Raw genomic sequence first — 21966 nt, forward strand, 5'->3', positions numbered from 1 at the left:
TTATGGGAATGAGAAAAAGAGTGGCATCAGCATGAAAGCTATGCCTCACAGTAACTAGAAGCGTATGTTCTGTGTTGAGACTAAACATGTCCAGTGTTATGGAATTCTGAAAATTAAATTATTTCAACTGTTTCCTGATCAGAGCAGTGTTTGAAATAGCCCAAAAAAGAGAAATGTAGAAAAGAAAAAATGCTGGCTGGAAACCCATGGGGAGTTGATTTTTCGGAGATACTAAGGATGCATGCCTGCTATGGAAATCCAAGAACTCATGAGCGCTTATGTTATACAGGCCTTAAGATTACTGCTTTAGCTTTAGTTTGTTTATGCATCACATCACATCTTTACCTGAAATGTAATACTGTTCTATTTTGTCCTGAGAAGGAAATGGAGTTTGACTTATATTTGCTGCCTTACCGTATCCTTTTGTTTTCTGATATGCACCCTTGTGTGCCAGCGCTCATGCTCACGTGCAGTCAGTTTGCCCTTTCAGTCAGAGGGGGGTCCAGAACGGTGGTCTGGATTTAACCATCTTTTCAGTGCCTTTAATAGGCAGTTACCCTTTTTTTTTTTTTCCCCAAGGACTTCTCATTAAGGCAATCAACTGAGGATTTCAGTGTTTTAGGATTAAATTTTGTTTCACAGTTTTTCTTTGTCCTGTTAAACTTCTAAATGCTACGTGGACTTATATGTGATAAATATCAGCTGGTACTCCACTCCTTTTCACTGGCCACAGGGAGCTCTAGAGTGTCTCCTGCAGAACACTTCCTATGGTACAGTAGCATCAGTCATCGTACCTGACAACACTGTTCGTATGCTGTCTGTGGAAGGAAGGAGTAAGGGTGAGTTCAAAAGCATTTTGCAGGCATATGCTAATCAAATTCTAAAAAACTTTAAAAGGACAGTATTTTATTTATGAAATTCTACACTGGCGTTTTGTGAACAACTCAGATAATTTTCAAATTATACTTTTGCATGTAATTTAAATGACCTGCTCTCAGCAGGTGTTTGATCTGCCAACTGTCTGGAAGAATCATAGAATCATAGGGTTGGAAGGGACCTCTGGAGATCATCTAGTCCAACCCCACTGCCAGAGCAGGGACACCTTAGAGCAGGTTGCACAGGAACATGTCCAGGCGGGTCTTGAATGTCTCCAGAGACGGAGACTCCACCACCTCCCTGGGCAGCCTGTTCCAGTGCTTTACCACTCTCAAGGTAAAGAAGTTCCTCCTCATGTTTAGGTGGAACTTCCTATACTCGTTTGTGCCCGTTACCTCTTGTCCTGTCACTGGGCACCACCAAAAAGAGCCTGGCCCAATCCTCCTGGCACCCAACCTTTAAGTATTTATAAGAATGGATCAGGTCCCCCCCTCAACCGTCTTTTTTCCAGACTAAAGAGACCCAATTCCCTCAGTCTTTCTTCATAAGAGAGGTGTTCCAGTCCCCTAATCATCTTGGTAGCCCTATGCAGTTCCCTGTCCTTCTTGAGCTGGGGAGCCCAGAACTGGGCACAATACTCCAGGTGCGGCCTCACCAGGGCAGAGTAGAGGGGGAGGATGACCTCCCTTGACCTGCTGGCCACACTCTTCTTGATGCACCCCAGGATGCCATTGGCCTTCTTGGCCACAAGGGCACATTGCTGGCTCATGGTCATCCTGTTGTCCACCAGGACTCCCAGGTCTCTTTCTACAGAGCTGCTCTCCAGCAGGTCAGCCCCCAACCTGTACTGCTGCATGGGGTTATTCCTCCCCAGGTGAAGTACCCTACACTTGCCCTTATTGAATTTCATAAGATTCCTCTCCGCCCAACTCTCCAGCCTGTCCAGGTCTCTCTGTATGGCAGCACAGCCTTCTGGTGTGTCAGCCACCCCTCCCAGCTTTGTATCATCAGCAAACTTGCTGAGGGTGCACTCTATCCCTTCATCCAAGTAGTTGATGAATATATTGAACAGGACTGGACCCAGTACTGACCCCTGGGGAACACCCCTCGTCACTGACCTCCAACTAGACTGCACCCCTAACCACAACCCTCTGAGCTGTCTTGCAACCAGTTTTCTATCCACCTTACTGTCCATTCATCTAACCCACTCTTCCTAAGCTTCCCTATGAGGATGCTGTGGGAGACTGTGTCGAATGCCTTGCTGAAGTCAAGGTAGACCACACCTACCGCTCTTCCCTCCTCTATCCATCCAGTCACACCATCATAGAAGGCTATCAGGTTAGTCAAGCATGATTTCCCCTTGGTGAATCCATGCTGAGTACTTCTGATAGCCTTCTCTTCCTCCACGTGCCTTGAGATGACGCCCAGAACAAGCTGTTCCATCATCTTTCCAGGGATGGAGGTGAGGCTGACCAGCCTGTAGTTCCCCAGGTCCTCCTTCTTGCCCATTTTGAAGACCGGAGTGATATTGGCTTTCCTCCAGTCCTCAGGCACCTCACCTGTTCTCCAGGACCTTTCAAAGATGGTGGAGAGTGGCCCAGCAATGACCTCTGCCAGCTCCCTCAGCACTCTCGGGTGCATCCCATCAGGGCCCATGGACTTGTGAATATCTAATCAACCTAATTGGTCCCTCACTTGATCCTCCTCAACCCAGGGGAAGTCTTCCTCTTTCCCCGTTACTTTCTCCAAGGCCTGGGACTCCTGGGACTCGGCCGGGTAGTAAAGACTGACGCAAAGAAGGCATTCAATAACTCCGCCTTCTCCACATCCTCTGTCACCATGGCTCCTGTCTCATTCAACAGTGGGCCCACAGCTTCTCTGGTCATCCTTTTGACTCCAATATACCTGAAGAAGCCCTTCCTGTTGAGCTTGACATCCCTTGCCAGGTTTAGTTCCAAGGCGGCCTTGGCTTTCCTTGTTTCATCCCTGCACACTCTGGCAGCATTCTTGTAATCTTCCCAAGGGGTTAGGCCATTCTTCCACTGAGTGTAAACTTCCTTCTTCCACTTGAGCTTGTTCAGAAGCTCCCTGCTCAACCAGGCAGGCCTCCTGCGTCCCTTTCTTTCTCTTCAGGATGCACCGATCCTGAGCTTGGAGGAAGTGGTCTTTGAATACCAACCAGCTTTCTTGAGCCCCTTTGCCTTCCAGAGCTCTAGTCCACGTGATCTCCCCAAGAAGTTTCTTGAAGAGATCAAAGTTAGCCCTCCTGAAGTCTAAGGTTGTGATTTTGCTTCTTGTTGTTTTGTGTGTAGTGCCCATGATCCCGAACTCTATCTTTTCATGATCGCTACAGCCTAGGGTGCCCTCAACCTTAATGTCCTCCACCAGTCCCTCTGTGTTGGTTAATACTAGGTCCAGGAGTGCTCCTCTCCTTGTTGGCTCCTGCACCACCTGTGTTAAAAAGTTATCATCAATACACTGGAGGAGCCTCCTGGACTGTGCGTGACAGGCCGTGTGGTGTACCCAGCAGATATCTGGGTGATTGAAGTCCCGCATAAGAACCAAGGCCTGAGATTAGGAGGCTATCTTTAGCTGTCTGTAGAAAGCCTCGTCAGAACAGAGTGCATGTTTCCTATTGCCTTACTTACTGATTTCCAAAGGCCTTTAATGGGGAGAAAAGGGTATAGACCACTGACAGTGATGGATTTACAAAAGGGTATGTCTGGCCCACTGATTTTTAGAAGTAATAATGTCACCCAGTTTGAATTATATTAATAATTTTTTTTTAAAAAATCTAAATAACTTAAAGCCTTTTCAATAATGATTTGATGAAAAGTACTGATTCCTTTTTATAAAACTGTAGGTCAAAATAAAAGTAGTAGTATTTTATCTATAGGGAAAGGGCATAAGAAAAATGGAAGGAACTGGCAGTGATATCAGTATTCTTTTGGGTCTCAATGTGCAAACATTACAAGAGCCTGCAATTTTGTCTGGTTAATACACAACAGAGCAGGTTGTAGTTAGCCTTGCTTTGCAATGATTGTGGACACATACAGGTTTACAGTGTCAGATACAGCATGAGTGGTTTCTGTGTATTTTTTTCACCATACTGAGAAAAAATAGGTCTCAGGTTCAGTTTTAAAACTCCCCAGTCATCTCCAGGTTAGGTTGTAACAAGTAGCAAAGTGAGACTAGAACTGGTTCAAAAACCACATGCTACTTATCCAACTGAAAAATAGAAAAATATGTGTTTTTTTCTCAAAAAAAGGCTTTCCATGTTTCTAAATTAGTCAAGATTAGTTTGTGTTGCCTTTCAGAAGAATTTTCAAAATCAGACCTATTATTTATGTTTTTTAAAGTTTTTAAGATTTTAAAAATACTCATTTTATGCCATCACATTTTGAAAGAGAAGTTTCATTTTTTGTGTACTCTTTTTGACATTTCCTCTTCTTCAAATTTCCTCAGCTTTTGTCCCTTCAGAAATTTCCTGGTGGAAACAATTTTAAAGAAATGCTAGGAAAAAAGGTTTTCCCAGATTTTTATCTTTCCCTCTCTTTTTTCCCTCACCCCCGGCAGAAATGATATTGTTGGGCAATAGCTAAAAAGTGAAAAGGATAAGAGGAAAAAGAGGCAAAAATCCACAAAGCCAAACAGAGCAAATCCAAAGACTTATGCTTGATGAACTTCAAGAGGTAAATATCCTTGAAGGTCTAGCTCAACAAGCACCTCCAGAAGGAATAACAATTATATTGCAACTCTGAGAATAAAGTCAGCAAACCTTGAAACATTTAGGCTAGGTTTCATCTCAACTAACTTAGGCAGCCTAGCAGTTATGAGCCTGGTATGAGGAAATCATCTGGGTAATGGAAGGAGATGACATAGTCATTTACTCCACCTGTATTGTTAGCTGAAGTTATACAAGATTAATCCATTAATGTTTTGGGTTTACGTGTGTAGTTTTCATACCAGCAATCATAGCTGTATCTCAACCTAATTTTTCATATTAAGTCCAACATTTATTTTTTGAATATACCATTACAAAGCAGATAAACAGCTATCTGTAGCAAAATAGGCAGGACAAATACAAAGTCAGTTAACCACTCTTGGATGCCCATAAAGTTTGATCTCATTCAATAAACCAGCAGTTTATTTTCAATAGGTGGGCATGCAGTGGCTGTTGAAATCAAGTTAATAACTCTGCCCCATTTCACAGGAGTGGAGTTACCAGTAGGAAAATGAGCCTGAAGAGAAGGATGTCATGCCTCTGCCCCACTGCAATTAATAATGCCAAATGCTGCAAGCATACTGTAATACGATCCATTAGTGGCCTTGCAGTTCCCTCTCTCCAGTTCTGCTCCAGAAATAGATGCATTTCAGTTCTGTTCCAAAAAACAGGAATAATAGTAATATTTGCAGAGCTGAGTAAAAGCTAGAATATCACCAAAGGGAATATGAGGCTTGCTGACTGTTGTCAGAGGAGAAATTTGGGAAAAGGTTAAGACAAGTCACCCAAAATTTTTAATGGAAGTTCTACAAAACTTCAAGATATTTTATTTTAGCCAAAGAGTGCAATATTTTTGCGTGTTTCAGGCTTTAGCTTTTCAGGTCTCAGATTTGTAACTACATCTTGCACACACTCAAAAAAACCCCAAAACCAAAAAAGTGCCCATAGCAAACATAACATTTGTCCTAGTAATGATGGCTTTGAAATTCTTAGTAATCAAATATGTTTAGCTGCATAGCTAGATATTTTTATTTGAAAGATTGGAGAAGTATGTGTGGGGTTAAGAAGAGAGGAGGTAATTTGCCATGACCTATTTTCATTCCATTCCAATCAAAATTGCACCACTTAGCTGAGTACTAAAAAGGGATGCCTGAAGCACACTTGCATTAAATCATCTGTTAATGTCAGGCCAAATTTATCTGGTCTGCTGGCTGGTAGGTGGTGACAGCCCTCTGCAAGGGATACCTGTGTTCTGCACACTCATCAGAATCTTTTATGCGCTAGGATAGGAAAAAAGGCCTGAAAGATCGACAGTTGATGTGAAGAAACATCTCCAAAGACATAAGATGAAGAACTAAGAAAACAGTTGGAAATACACATCTTTGCTGGAACTAGCTCTGAAGTAATGATAGTCTCTAATTCAACCCAAACATTGATGTTTTGGCAAAAGAGATTAATAGGATGAATTGTTCTTGAAGTAAAATGAAATAATTGTGAATTCAGTCATGGTGTGAAAGAAACGTAACTTCTCCAGATTTCATGGTAATGCAACAAAATTTAGCTTCTGAGCAAGTATCACAGGCATTTAACTACTTGTCCCCTTTCCTTAATCTGAAAATCTAAATGAGATAAAGCTTTCCCGAGGCCATTCTAATATGTTTTGATTTCTGTCTGGAACAAAACATGCAATAATTTTTTTTTTTTTCTCCATTTATTTTGATCCTTCTAATGTCTCTTTCATCTAATTTTGTTCTGTGGCCCCTATGGAAACCTGTATGTAGGTCCCGAGTACAATGCAACATAGAATTGGATTCAAAGTTCCTGATGTAGTAAAACATGCAAGTGTATATATATAAGCTGCAAAGGTCTAGTTTGCAAATATGCCTTGTAACTGGGCTTCTTACAGCACAGCATTCTGGTAGCAGACACCTTCCCACCTTGTCCCATCTCCTCTCTCCCTCTCTCACCCCCTGTCCAGTGGACGGAGCTGAGGTTTCAGAGTGAGAAGCTTTGCCCGCATGGGAAGCTTGGGTGTCATGGGCTGTGGTCATGACCTGCTGAGTGAAATACACTCAAAACAGGGGTTTGACAGGTCCATCACTGCCGCGGCATATTGTGCATTTACAGTTTAGCACTGTTGCTGTGTTGAGCACTGTTGCTCTAGCCCTCCATGTGCCAAATGAAGTCATTAGCAGATCTGAGATCTATCAACCATCTGTGCCTGGTGTCTGCTCATCCTTGAATGGGAAAGAGCTATCGGTGCAGAGCTGCAGTGGGATGTAGTGATGCTAGAAGGTCTCTGGGGTATGTCTTGGTCATTTGAATTAGCGTGCCCCTCGCAGACCATTTACTGCCTGTCCCTTCCTCCTGCATAATGGTTGAGTGTCTTGAAAAGCCTGTTAACGTGAGAACTGGTTACAGCATCTTGTGTTAAGTATTTGCCAATGACCGGGAATACCCAGCCAGCTTTGGTGTGAATGAGAAAGTTAATAATCCATGAAGGTTTTCTTTATATCTTTAATTTACATTGCATTGGATTCATAAATTAGGGGAAAAAGTGCTAGTTATGGCTTTCTTCCTGGTGGTGGGTTAGAATACACCAGCTGTGACACACCGTTTACAGAGATAGCTGGAGTCATTGTATATCAGAGCTGAAAACGATACTTACCCTATCAGTGCAATATACCCTTTGGTAGTCCTTCTGGTGAGGGTTTCTTACACGTGTTATAAGAGCTGCCTCACTGTGTTGCATTAACATACAGGAACACGTGGAGACAAAATGATTGATTATTAGTCCTGGTGTTTGTAATTTGATCTGTGCAGCATTAGCCGATAATGATTTGTTTTCTTTCCCTTACTCCCTTATTGATATTTTTCATTGTCTTAGTGTCTGAAATTCCAAATCTGGAATTTCCTGCTATCAAGTCTGAGTCTGCTTTATTTAACCCAAATGCAAATCTATAGCATAAAGCAGTATGAACGAGGTCTGAACTGAAAGCGAATTCAACTCAGTACGTTGCCAAACTGAAGCCTCCAGACCCTGTCAAGTGCAAACACCAAAATAAATCTTCACGGCTGTCCACTAGACTGTGGGTCTGGCACAGACAGAGATTGCTCAGACAGTAGCTCCAAATGTCTTGAGAACAGAGACCTCCTTACAGGGTAAATTTACCGAGTCTTCATGTGTCACTCGGAAAGGAAATAAAATTTAACCGATTGCAGTAATTTGTTTTTGCTGATAAACTATGCCTGAGAATAATGGTCAGTAACTAAAGTTGGTTTACTCTCTGTGTGCTTACCAGTCTGGGAAAGATTATGTCTTCTACTTGGGTTACCTTTCTGAGTACAGGATACCTCTCTAAAACATGTGCAGCCTCTCAAAAGAACATACCTTTTTATTTAATTTGGTCAGTTTATATAATATTGTTTGTTGTTTGAAATAGCAGTTCCTTTTAAATAAACTTGCAGGATTTATTGCCATGGAGCCAACTCAAACACAGAGAATTGATTCTTTAAATTGTTAGTGAACTGTTATGGCCAATCAGGCTATGATGATAAGCCCTGAGAGCTCTGGGATACCTCTAAGTAGGTTTTGCACTGCGGAGGTTTGAAAAGTCTGTGACTCCCCTGAGAATTTTCCCTCGGTTCTCATGCTGGGAGATGTATTATTTCAGAAATCCTAGAAATGGCAAGGAATTCAACTTTGCAGCTTTGAAGTTCTGAAATAGGTGGGCATTTTTCCTTGTTTGCGGGTACAGCAAACTCTTTGAGTACTCTGTTCTTTCTCCATATGCGGATATGCAGTTTTAGTGCTGTGTAGCTGCATAGAGAGGAATTTTTAGAGGAATCAGAAGGGACAAGCTGAACAACAGCCCAAATTAAATAACTGAGATAAATGATTCTGCAGGAGTTAAGATGACAAGGGCCGTGCCTTTGTAAGGAAGAATGCATTTCTCGAAGTGCCAGGTTGCCAAGAATTGTTTACGCTTTCTTATTTTAAAATCTGGGATCACACAGAATCAGAACCTGATTGTAGTATGAGGTCAGTAAGTTAAGACAGAAAAAAGATAATGCAAGGTGACCGTGAAACCTGAAAGAAATACTATGATAATTGATAAAGGTGTTTGTTTTGCCTTGTTTTTTTTTTTTTCCCCTAGAAATGGAGTTAGTTAACTTCCAGTACCAGTAGGTTTTGATCCATAAACAACTTCCTCAGGAACAAGCAGCTTACCCGTGCTCTCCTGCAGCAGTGTTAGATACTCCAGATTTAGCTGTTATTTGAGCTACATATAAACATCTGTGAATCCTGGGAAGCTAGGAAAATGGATTTTTCTCCAGGCATTCTGTAAAAGAAGTGCCACCTTCCTTTTCTTTCTTGGGATGTGTTGTCTACAACAACTCTTGTGGTGGACTTTTGGATTGAAATCTCAGAACTCCCCTTGGTAGGACTGATCTTTAACTTTGAGATTTAAAACCTCTTAAAAGTTTACGTAAATAGAAATATAGAGGAGATTCAGTAGATTTTTAGAGACTTTGTAACAAACCTATAAAGAAAACAACCAACCAACCCCATCCTCAGTTGACAGACTATGGAGAGTTTGTATTTGATACCTGTTACCAGCTGCTAACTGTCGTTGGAGGATTGCCATTATATCAGAATTTCTCACACTGTAAATGATGAGATCTTCCTCCCCCCCCCACCATCTCAATTCCTCTTTCTCCACTTGCTGAGGACAGAAAGCAGCCATAACAAAGGATGCTATCTGTAGTATGCTTTATATATCTATCACTGTTTACTTTCATACCCGAGTTTAAAAGGGGGGAAAGATTGTCTCCTAGGGAGTTAGTAAAACCTCAGAGCACCTGAAACTTCTTATGCCTCTGGTAGCATTGTGAGCACAATCATGTAGTTCAAAATTCATGGAACCAGTTCACAGACTTCTGCCTGTGTTTGTGTACTTAAATAGCTTTTTAGATCTGGCCGTGTATACTTTAGATTGCCAGTCTCATATTTGAAATTACAAATAATTAGAAATTAGATGGTATTTCACTGCCTCACTGGGATATTGAGATGCAACAGCATATTGTGAAAATACCTCAAATAGAGAGGTTAAAAAGTGCCTCACAGCAAACTACTCTTGATGTCTGAATCTCAGAGCATCCATTCATCTCACGTTTTTCTTCACATCTATCCTGGTATAAAAAGCTAATGCATGCTTATGAAAAGGACAAAGTAAAACTGTTGCGACTTCTGTGTGTAAAACTTCTCACATAATAGAATACACACCTTTAATAGAAAATGGTGAAAGTCTCTATAACTCTACAGTGATTAAAATTCAATATTGTTAATATAAACAGTTTTACGGTAATAAAAGGAGATTTGCAAGGAAGAGGGACTCGTTTAGTTCTAAGAGATGTTTGACCTCTGCTACTTCATAATCCGTTAGAGAGAGCTAAGGTCCACATAAGCTGGCTTTCTTTCTCCGTTACCTGAAAGGCATTATTTTTTCAATAAATACCAAAATCAAGACAATATTTTTAGAACCAGGATAATTGCCACTTTAAATGGACTAATCTTTGCTCAGAAGTTGTCTGACACTCTATATCCAATGCCAGCAGGAAAGAAATAATTAAGATGTATGCTTTTGGTAATTGATCGGGAACATTTGAATGGGTTACATAAATAATAGACTAATAAAAGTATTGTCTAACCATTTAAAAAAACACATGCCTACTGCATGTACATTTATTTAAATTAACGTTGCTGTCAGAATTTATGAGAAATTTTGAAAGAGGATTTCATTTTCACCTTATGGTTAATGCTCTCATAAATAATAATTTGTCAATTTATAGGATAAGATATATTATTAAATTGTGCAGTGTACCTCTTCAAAATAGAGGTGTGCATTTACTGTTCTGGGCAATTACTCTATGGATAAAACCACAACTTTCAAATCTCATTTTCATGTCTGCCAAATCCTACTCTAACTCATTTTCTGTTCTAACGAGAATTAATGATATTAGTAATCTAATGTTATGCAGAAGAGACCTGAAACTCTTCTTGTAGGTGCAGTATCATGCAGTGTTTTTCTATGTAAAATATGTTATTAGTATGTTACTGATAACTGGCCAACAGATTATCTAAAAAATAAAAAAACATGCAAAAGCAACTGTTCCAGAAAAAATTTCAGATATTTAAAGAATAGACTAGGAGTTGGGGTTTGGTTATTGTTTAAGATCATAAAAAAGATACTTGCTAATCATTTACAAAATGCTGATCTATCTTGGAGTTGAACACCAAGGAATGTCAGTCTGATAGTTTGGGGTAGGGCTATATCTACCTGCAAGCAACTTCCATTCTTTTCCACTCTTTTCTTAAACTATTTTAGCTTTGCATGGTTGTATGAGGTAAGAATACACTATCAAGCTGAATATTTGAGATTAAATGAAAGGTTATATTTCTCTTGAATGGCAATTTGAACATGCTTTTTTGGGGGGATCTTTTACATGCAAACCAAAATACACATAACATGAAAGATACGCTATTGCACAGTCTTTCTATTTCTTTATGCCTGTATCAGGTTGCCAAAGTCAAGGCTGCTATTTAATTCAAAACTGTCCCATATATATCCTTTGGGCTCTACTTTTACTCATTAAAAGGTGCCGTGACAGCCTGGCATCAGCAGAGTCCCTGCATGGAAACAGTCACTCTTTTCATCAGCAGTCACTGTCATCTACTATGTTGTCTCTGGGCTGATCCTCTCAGGTTCTGTGTAGGGTGGCTTTTTTTTTCCCCCTCTGGACAGGAAAGCAGGGCTTCTGCGTGTGTTTAACCCCACATTTTTGCAGGGTACTAATATTTCTGCTTTTAATTGACTGCAGTTTTACAGGAGAGTGTGTCCCAGATGTGATTGCTCTAAAATGAAAAAGCACCAGTGTTGGGCTTGAATGTTTCCCATCCAATTACCAATTGCCCCTTCATTTTATTTTGAAAGTTTTTGGTTTTTTTTTTTCACTTGAGTATGGGGTTTCCAAATGATTCTGGTAATCCTGGATTTTTTCCCTTGTTTTTACAGGTGACCTGTAACTGTTTCACCATCAGTAATGGAGAGATGCAGGATGTTGGTGTTGGCCTGTATCCCAGGTACTGTGGACACTGTTTCATTCACAGGCAAAATCTATGTCAGTTTTTTTTTTTCCTTTTTTCCTGGGTAGCTGCAAGGGCCATCAAAGCAACAGGTAACATGTCTAAACAAGAAACTGGGAAATGGAAATAAATTAAAGGAGGATGAAAAAATATGATCGAGTTGAAAACGTACTTAATAGTCTTGATTACAGAGTTCAGTTTAAATAAGATACGTCTTTATATTTTATTTTTATGGATGTGGTAGTCTTTTTTAAGTAAGAATAAATGCTGACATCAAAAATGTGTGTCACTGGGACTATTAAAAGGAAACCAGTTCAGCTTTGCTTTAGAATACAGATATTTTGCAGCTGAGAGCCTTCTGAACTGGCAATTAAAAGAAAAAGATTGAACACCTTTATTAGTAAATTACTAAGAAACCAGTAAGGTGAAAAGATCCCCCTGAGAGGTGGATGTTAATATTTTAATTTCTTACTCCTATTTCTTATTTGTATTACGTAAGTACATACGTACCGGGGAAGATTTTGCCTTTATAGAATTAGTTACCTGTAATTATTAATGTAGAAAATTAGTATGTATGGTTTAAAATTATATTTTACTATCTCAATGTTTTGTTAATGCCCAGTTGAACTATGTTGTCAGTACCACAGTGGGCCTGTCACTGGTGTTTCTTTTTCTATTAATGTCACGTGTAAGATTTGACTAAGGACACTTAATATCTTGAGGCTTGCCTTGTGGTAAAGATAGGGGAAAGGCTGTTAGGAGGACATGGGAATTAGTATTATGAAAAGTACAGAAGAGTCATTTAATTTTGTAGTGGAATGGAAACAAATCCTTTCGCATACTTGGGAAAAATGGAACATTAATTTGGAGCATTATTATTAGGGAAATATTTTCTTTTGGTTGAAAAAAGCCCCTGACTGCAAATAAAGTGGCTATCGATGTTCTGTGATAATGCACTGCCAAGGGATGCATGAGACTTTTTCCCAAGTCAGTTCAGAGCAGTTTGAGTTTTGCTGTAGCGAATCACACTGAGCTGGGAAAATTGTAACCTTAAGTCTGTGGTTCCCAAATCCTAGGCAAATGCCCTTCCAGATGAATTCATATTCTTCCAGATGAAATTGTCATCAAACCCACAAGTGTTTCCATGAGATGAAATTTGATTAAAAGTTCTTTGTTTAGTCTTATTAAGAGATTGTATATTGCCACATGGCTTGATAGCTTCAGCATCCCAATATATTTTAAAATAGATAAAATCCTGTGGTCCTTCCCTGCACCACCTTGCCAGTAGCTTTGGGAGTATGCCCAGTGATCTCACAAGTGAAATGAATACTCTCTCCCAGTGTACATTACTGGGGTCATGTGGAGATAAACCACAGATATTTTATTAGTCCAGAAGGGATATCAAAAGTATCAGGGTCCTGTCGATGGCTCCATTAAGAGTTTGGTGCAGGACTCTGACCCTCAGCAACATCATCTATTTTGCCTCCAACAGTTGGGGTTTTGAGTTGCTGAATCAGGCAGACAAGGAAAGCAAAAAAGGCAGCCAGGAGCTGGATAAACCAAAAATTGTTATTCCAGCCTAATGATGCCAGAATTGCTCTTTCAATGGGTCGTTCCCATAGGGGAGGAGCTGTCAGCCTCATGTCTGCTATGGGACTGATGTTGGCCAGGCGAAGTCAGTTGTTTCTCAGCTAATGAAATGTGGGACTCAAAAGTATATAGTGGATATAGTTGATGTTATTCTTAACAGTCTCCTTCAAAGAAGAGGGAAGGGCATGTCTGTGTCAGGAGATCCGCCTGTGTGTGTCTCTTGGGGGTGGCAGCAGCTCCCCAGTGACCTGTACTGATTTAGCTGTCACCCGCCACAAGAGCAGAGGCTGAACCAGAACATGCAGAGGCAGTGGCTGTATCTCTTTTTTCAACTCTATACACCAAGTACTTTGGTTTTGGGACATAGTATACTCCATTTTCTACCTGATCTGAAACACAGGTTGATTGCTGGCCCCTTGGAGCTGCGGTTCCACTGATGGTCAGGGTAACCCATAAAGTTAGCGCCCTGAAGCTGAGCAGAAGCAGCAGAAAGAAAGCCCAGTCCCAAGCTACTAACCTTTTGCTCTGAACTGTCCAGTTTGCCTTGTTCCCCACTTGCCTGCTTTGCCCTCTGCCCCGAGTCAGGACGCTTGGAGAGTCACTGGGAGGCCATCAGCTCTCCCCGGCCCAGAGTGCACAGAAGGCAGAAACATGTGAAGAGATACAGGCATGGCTCCTATTAGCAATGAATATAAATCTTCTAAGCATTAATTTTCCTCCCTTAACCAAGAGCAGCTGATTTACCAGGGATTTTATTTGTTTCGTATCGTAATTGCTTGATACTTCAGATGTGATCATGTTAGCTACTTTTAAATGATTAAAGGGGAATGGCAGTGGAGGCTCCTCTGTAAAGTTCTTTCTCTCTCTCTTTCTCCCCCTCTACCACCCCTTACAGCATGTCTTTACTGAACCACAGCTGTGACCCAAACTGCGTGATCGTTTTTGAAGGATACCAGCTTTTACTTCGCTCTGTCCGAGAGATCCAGATTGGTGAAGAGGTAATTAACTTGTCCTCCCTTCCATCACAGACACCTGCAACAATGACATCTCCCTAAATAAATTCCAGACTGCAGGGCCACCAGCTTAGTATTTTGATGATATATTGATGCCACTTTCTAGCACATAGCTATCAGGGGGAAAATGATAAATAGAATCATCTCTTCACACTGCCTGGGCCCCATAATCATTACTTCTCATAAATCACTAACGGTCTTGATAAATTCTTGTTCTTTCTTTCCTCCTCTAGGCACTTCATTTTGTTTGTATTTGAACGTCTTTACCCTGATGGAAACACTTACAATATTTCTGGGTGGAATGCAGTGTTCGCTAAGTCATTGCAACAATAAGCATTTGTCAGGCTGCAACCAGACTGTTGTAGTAAACCTTTCAATTGACAGTGAAAGTAGCAAGACGAGGTTTGTTTTCTTGTTCATTTCACTAGAAAAGACTTCAAAATATCCCTTTCGAGAGATTTCTGATTTGAACTAAGGTATTCTCAGCTTTGTTTTTATGACAGCATTTGTATTACTTTGAAAATAATCATTTGTGGCTAGGAAAGCATTTCAAATTAAATGGTTTTTGCAGCAACACAATATGGAATTTGCTTTGTAAGGCTGCAAAGATGTGTGTATATATGTAACTTTACATGCACCAATGACTTATGCAGTGCTAGCTGTTGGTCATTTCAAAATCATGAGTTAATGTAAATACGGTTCACACATGCGCTTCAAACTCTGGGAAGATCAAGGGTGCAACATATATATCCTAATTTAGAAGTAGTATCTCTTTTCCTCCCTATGAGAAGTTTTCTCTTTTAATGTAGCCTTTTTCTAAGATAATAGTCTATCAAAATATGTAAAAGGTAAAATATTTTTTTAGGCAAAATATTGTGGAGAACCAACAGAAATGCTTTTGCATACTTACCTTTTTGACAAGAGAAATCTTGTAGGATGCAATCTACTTTTTGTGGAGATACCAAGTATAGACATCATTCTGTCTGGCGTTCTTGTTCAAGCTAAAGTATACACACTTTTCTTGCATTTCGTCCATATACCATAACCTTCCTCTTGGCTTCCCAATTCACCAGGATGAGTTATTTGTTTAAAAATGCAGCAGATTTTAATGTCTTCCCAGGATGCATTTGGGTTAATTATCAGAGTTCTAAATTCTGTCTTATTTTTATGTACATGAATACATTTTTCCAGGTAAATTTCATAAAGCAATTCTTTGTAACACGCAGCTTTTACAGAGTGGGAGAGGCCCTTGGGTGGCCCTGGATGGTTCTGGAGTGACAAGTGAAGTAAAATTCCCTTGCAGGCATGAGCACCGTGCAGACTGTGCTACAACTGTGAAGCTGCGACCCAAATTTTAGACTTAGTGTTAGGGGTCTGTAACCCACAGATATCTCTAGGTCAAGATCAGTGGTGAAACAGAGACGGTGTAAGTTAAAAGTAGTTTGTAAAGCAATCAGGAAATAAATATAAATTATAAAGCAGGGCAGCTAGGACCAGTTTGTCTGCAATAACTTTGGCAGTTGTGTGAATATGGGTTTTAAAATGACTGCACCTTGTGCGGGCATGTTATATTTTCTAAAAAACTTTTCCTTCAATGAGGCAGTAAAATAAAGTCAGAATTTTCCAAAGAGCTCAAGTGTTGGTTTCTTTGTTGGAACTATTGCCTCTGGGTTTGGTACTGAAAGGAAAACTTGTCTTAAGGAACATGTAAGGTTTTATATATATGCATATATAGACACTGTATTAAAGCAGGTACCCTCTTGACTTACCTTGAAATAAAAGTCTGTCTGAGGTATGTGCTTCTTTAAATAAGGATTTGTCTAAAGAAGAAAAGAAGTATAAGTGAGAAAGTCAAGACACAAAGTGAGTATTAGCTTAGATCTGTTATGGGAAGAGGAAGGAAAAGAAAATTATTAAGAGGGTGTGTACAAGTCAGCAGTTTAATATTATTTTCAACACCCAATTACTTTTCCTCTTACACAACTGCTACCACTTTTCATTTTGTGTTCTGCGTGGTAGCTTTAGTAGAACTTCTTTCCACGCTGCCTTACTGCTTGCCTGCCGCAGAGTGAGCTCAGTTTTCTTAATAGCTATGTATTGAATTTACACACCTATGTACATCATGAAACTACGTCACCGGTTATGAGCTGAGTTTCTACTTACATTACTGAGGTCATGATCTGAGCTACTGGGAGAGAAAATACATGTTAGGGAGGAATCTGACTGGGTTTCCTGAATAAATCGAGTGCAGTGGTAAGGTGAACATTGTTTCAAGTCATGAGGCAACAAGAAAACTTAAATAATGATAAGCAGCAGAAAACTTGCCTTATCCTGTTCAAACGTACACTAGATGTAGTCAGAATGAGATCCCCTATGTAAGAATTAATAGAAAGCAAATAAGCACTGAGATTTATTAGAAATTAGAAGCCAAGTAGCAAGTCAAGCTCAGATTAGTAGAAGATGACTGTGGCTTTACTGTCCATACAGGAAGAAACTTGATAGGGCTCCTGGAATATCAACCACTGCAGTATAATGTGTTCACTAGGCCAGTGAGAAGTAAAAAAATTTTTGCATATTTGTAGTACTTTCTGTCAGAGGACACTACAGCAATTTACCCATGTAAAGGAGTTGTTTACTACTTGTGTAATTCATATAAGGATGTATGGGTCTATCCTAATACCCCAAATTCTAGTTCTTAACCAGCTGTAATCATCACCACTAAATTTAAGTGTTTTCTGTCCTGCAAGTGGTATAAAGGGAATGAACAGAACAGATAGGGGGTGGAGGAGAGGACAGAAGAAGTGAAAGGAAGACAAGGTTTGGGAGCAACTATTGATCTCCATGCATAGACTGGGGGTTGAGGTGGCTAGAAAGGGTCTCCTAACACTCTCTAGACTCTGCTCTCTGCCAGGTTTTTGAGCATAATTGAATCTAATAGCAGGAAGAAAGAAAGAACAGGTTTTTGCGGGGATTTTATTCTGTATGTCTCTACTTAAAAGACTATAGGACTTTCTGAAACTTGCTTCCAACAGCTCAAAACTAATTATAACATTGTTTTGCTCCTCAAGATATTGTTAGTTGTAGTGCCGACCATCACAGCTTTTGTACCTTTAGGTGATGTTACTTTGACAGTATACAAAGATTTCCTTTTCTTACACCTTATTCTTTGCAAAAAATGAAATTTAAGTATTGAAAATAAAGGTAAGATATGGGGAAGGATTATAAGAAAGCAAAACCAATTCACCTAGAGATCACCAGGGCTTGTTCAGTGATAAGGTAGCCTATCAGCTAATTTGCTTTCTCAAAAAGACAAGCAGCCTGCTCTGAAGAGGTCTTCATCATTTCCCTACCCTTTGTAACCACTTTAAACAGCATCAAGATATGTGCTATAATTTCAATTGGCTTTTTGTTAATTACCTGGTGTTTTTCAGCCAGACATGAGCTCATTTTGCCTGTTCTCCAATCAAAAGTTGTATAGCTGTGGTTCGTTCAGCGCATAGCTCAAATCAATTAGTCGTGCTGAGAGACAGGATGTATTAGCTGAGGTCCAGTTCTGCTCCAAAAAAGGGTGAATGGCTTCTCATCAGCTTCAGAGTTCAGTTAGAGCAAATTTGTATCTTTCTGCAGAAAGTTGCATTACAAACCATACTCTTACAGAGCAACTAATTTATACTAAATACAAATCATAGTTTCAGATGACCAGCAACTTTCATGATGGATTTCAACCAAGATATGTAATATTTCTGTTATAATTCTGTGAGGAGAATTTTTGTGTCTGTGTGTTTAACACAATACATTTTGTCATATTACATTTGTTACAACAAAATTTTTCCTTGAGTTAGAAGGCATTTTGATCATATATGCTAAAACAGAAAGAGCACAGACTGTTCGCCATTTATATAACTCCGTCTCAGGAACAGATTTTTGTACACAACCCTCCCTAAGACCTTGAGACCAATGATAGCAAAAACAAGAGGGCTCAACTTTTTTTCCCTGCTGTTTAATTAAAATAATTGATTTTAAATTTCTGCAGAATCCTCTGTCTAGAAATTTTGTAGCTTATAGCCTGTTACAAAAAGCATAAATTAAGTCCACTGCAGCATGGCAGTACTGGAAAATTGTGTCCACCTCATTTGGCAGATGAGGAACATGAGAATCTGAGCATCAAACCCATGGTTAAAGAATTTTTGTGTCAAAGCAAGAAGCAGACAGTGCTGCATTTTTAAGGAGAAAGTCTTGAGAGTCAATAAGTCTCACAGCTGTTAAATAATTCCCTGCCTTCATAAATGTAATTTAATGTATATTCTCCAGTTGGGGGAGAAGATTTACTGCATTCTTTATAAGCGATGCAATAAAGAGGCAAGCTTTGGTCAGCTGGAATAATGTTTTAATTAATACCATACATCCCACATGCAAATACCATTAAGAAAACTGTTGATAAATGGGCATATTTCCTAAATATGTACAAGTTAAATGAGCCTTGCATCTAATGAAAGGATCCAAAATTAAAACAAGTGTAGGAGAGAGACTCGAATACAGAATTTTTATGTTTAAACGATTAAATTATTAGTATAGACTTAGTCACTGTTAGGTTGGTCATGTTTCTAAATATTCTAATTACATTTTCCCACTCAGTCTGCCAACTACAAACATTTTTTCACTTACGGATTTCTGCTGGCAGGACTGGGAATTTGGACTTGGGCCTCTGACAGCAAGTGAAACCCTAAGTTGTTAAAGCATTAAAAGGAGGTATCAATGTGACGAAGCCTCTTGCCCTCCTCCTTCTGCCCAGTCATACGCTCTAATCCAGAGCAGGTTGTTATGTGACTGTTAATACCCACAACTGTTCAGTAACCTCTGAAAAAGAAATTACTGGTTTCAAACTTGTTCCTACTTCCAAGGTCTCTGCAACATGAATGAAAAAAGAAAAAAAAAAAAAAAAAACAAAGCCAAAAGAGAAAACAAAGAAAGGGATGAAGCCTGTAGGCCGAAGACAGATAAAGCATGTTCCATGTTGGCTATGGGTTTCTTTTGCAGTATTAGAACTGAACCCTGCCCAATGATGGGTTCAACAGTAATGATAGGGTCTTAAGTATTTTGGCAAACAATAGACTAATCTCACATGAGTTATTTTTCCCAGAAGATTCCTAGTCTTGCACTGCGCCTGAACTTCATTAAAGCCCTTCTACTGCTGGATGCCACCTTAACCTAAAGCCCAGCAGGACATGGGCCAGAACCAGAGATGTTTATGCAGAGGATAAGAGAAGGGGAACAAGCTGGTGTGTGGAATGATTTTGACAGAAAACACTTGCAAGTTGCAAGGAGACAAGAATGTCAGAGGCTTGGGATGGGAGAGGAAAATTGGGCTTGGAATGGCTGAAGAATGAGGTTAGGACTACAGTTTAACTGGAAACTGGTTTGTGGGAAGGAAGGGAGACAGATCTTTCTCACCACACCAGGGAGGATGCAGAGTAGGACCAGCTGGGGAAAGAAATGAGGACAAAGTTGCTGAGGTCACTGAAGATGATTGAGAAACCAGAGTAGGGCAACGAGGGCTGTTAACTGGGGAGAATAAGAGTGTTGGTGATAAAATATGGGGAAAATGTGTAAGATGAGGCATGCAGGGGAGGCAGAAGGGCAGATCTGGGGCAGGCAGGGTGATGGAATCAGCCCATTGTACCAAGAATGGCTATGTAAGGAACTAGAACTGAGGGCTGGAAACCAGCTTTAGATAACCAGGTGTGGAGAATAAGACTGGAAAATGATACTCATGTCCTTGGGCAGAGAAGAGAGAGAATGAGAAGAGGGACGTGTTGGAGAGAATGGAGCAGAAAAGACCAAGCTTGGGAGAAACGAGTGGAAAAGAAATAGGCAAAATAACTTCCATCCATTCACCGCAGAAAGCTCAGAAGGAAGCCTATAGCTCCAGTGTAAATGTAGTACAGACTGTTCTGCTCCAAACCAACAGTGGTGAAACTAATCCCCTCTTGGCTCAGACACGCGCAAGCTGGGACAGAACAACATGATATAGAATGCGGAACCTAACAAGGTTCTCACACTTTCTAACTTTTTATTATCTGTGGAACTTTAATTTGTCTCTTTCATTAATTATACTATTAATCTTCATTTTTTTTTCCACAGGCTTTCTGCTTATGATCATTTTAAATGCTTGACTTTGCCATCTCAGTAATCTTCTTTTAATACAGTCCTCCTTCAATAAGTAATCAAATTACACTGTCATAATAAATGAAAAAAATGCAGGCATTGGTTTAGTTGCTTGTTAATTGCTCGTTTAATTAGAATGCTTACTAATTTGCAAAATGCAGGTTCTGACAATGGATTTCATAGTCATTACTGCAAATTGGTCAGGTTTTCCTGTAATTTCTTTGAGTGGACTCTCATGATTTAACTGAGAATCATGTGAAAATTCTCCCAATTAGGTGAAGTGTCTAGGCTCAGGATGAAATAACGTGACCTGATTTTTTTAGCTCTGACCTCTCTGGAGTGTTTCAAAGTGTGGCAGGCGTCTAGTATAATCACTCAATAGCATGTATGACTCAATGCTGGTCTGAGCTGGACTGTTATTTTGTTATATTATTTCCCTTATCAACAGTGTGTGCCTGTACACTTTAAACATTTGAAGAACTCTACAAATGGTTAGCCCTGTAAAATTCTTTCTAGTAGGTGTCAAAGTGAACAAACTACAGACTTCTCTGTAGTTCGTTGGAATTCACTCTGTACAGCAAGAGGAGCTGAAAATGGCACAAATGTATCATTTTAATAGATTTTCTTGTCTATAATTTCAACAACTTTGCAATGCTTTCGTGCTTCCTTGGTCACAAAGGAAATGCGACAGACATACTGGAGATGGGTGTGACTTAAGAGAAGCTTTCCTCAGGCTCAAAGATATATTTGCAAGAAAGTAGGGGCTTCCTTGAGACAAAATTTTGAGAGATAGTTGAATGTTGTATAATTCTAGGGCTAAATACACACTTAAGCTTCGGAGCTAGACAGAAAATGAGATTTCATGCACAGGGAGTTCAGACACTGAGCTTCTTCCTCCCTCTCTCTTCTCTCTCTTTTTCTTCCAAATTAGGATGAAAAGTTGAAATAGTGATAATTTTGGGGGGATTAATAATTTCAAACACTATTGATCTGGAAATGTGAAAAAGTGTTCCTCCATGGAAATTATTTTTGGCCTTTTTTTTTCCCTTTGAAAAAGTTGTCAATTTCTTCTAGGAAATAATCTGCTAAAATAAAAGTTTATTTTATGCTGGAAAAATGTCGTATCCAAAAATGTTACCTTAGCTGTACATACACCAAATATGTTTTTTTTTTTAAAATATACCAACTCTGGTTTTTTATGTACTGCACACAGCTCACAATCAGCTATATTGAATCACTGATGCCCACGAGCGAACGCCAAAAGCAACTGATGCGCCAGTATTGCTTTGAATGTGACTGTCCTCTCTGCCAGAATCAAGAAAAGGTAGGTTGAGTGAAGAAATTCCTTGCCAATGAAACAGAATTTTCCAAGGCCTGTCAGCAGCTTTCCTTCCTTTACGTAATACTTATCTTTTGCTACTAATTGAATGGCCAGAATAGAGAAGAAAATG

The 21966-nt window shown here is 39.7% G+C and overlaps 1 protein-coding gene across 1 annotated transcript in view; it reads left to right on the forward strand.

Annotated features, from left to right (window-relative positions):
* SMYD3 (SET and MYND domain containing 3) overlaps positions 1-21966 on the forward strand; it is a gene marked incomplete at its 5' end in the record, with an annotated part of 432372 nt that overhangs the window by 326036 nt on the left and 84370 nt on the right. Inside the window, 3 exons of the mRNA XM_082481422.1 lie at positions 11677-11744; positions 14233-14335; positions 21729-21839. Coding sequence (XP_082337548.1) covers positions 11677-11744; positions 14233-14335; positions 21729-21839 — 282 coding nt within the window. The remainder of the gene's footprint in view (positions 1-11676; positions 11745-14232; positions 14336-21728; positions 21840-21966) is intronic.

Source organism: Vanellus vanellus (genome assembly GCF_965231255.1).
Source record: "Vanellus vanellus genome assembly, chromosome: 3".
NCBI lineage: Eukaryota > Metazoa > Chordata > Aves > Charadriiformes > Charadriidae > Vanellus > Vanellus vanellus.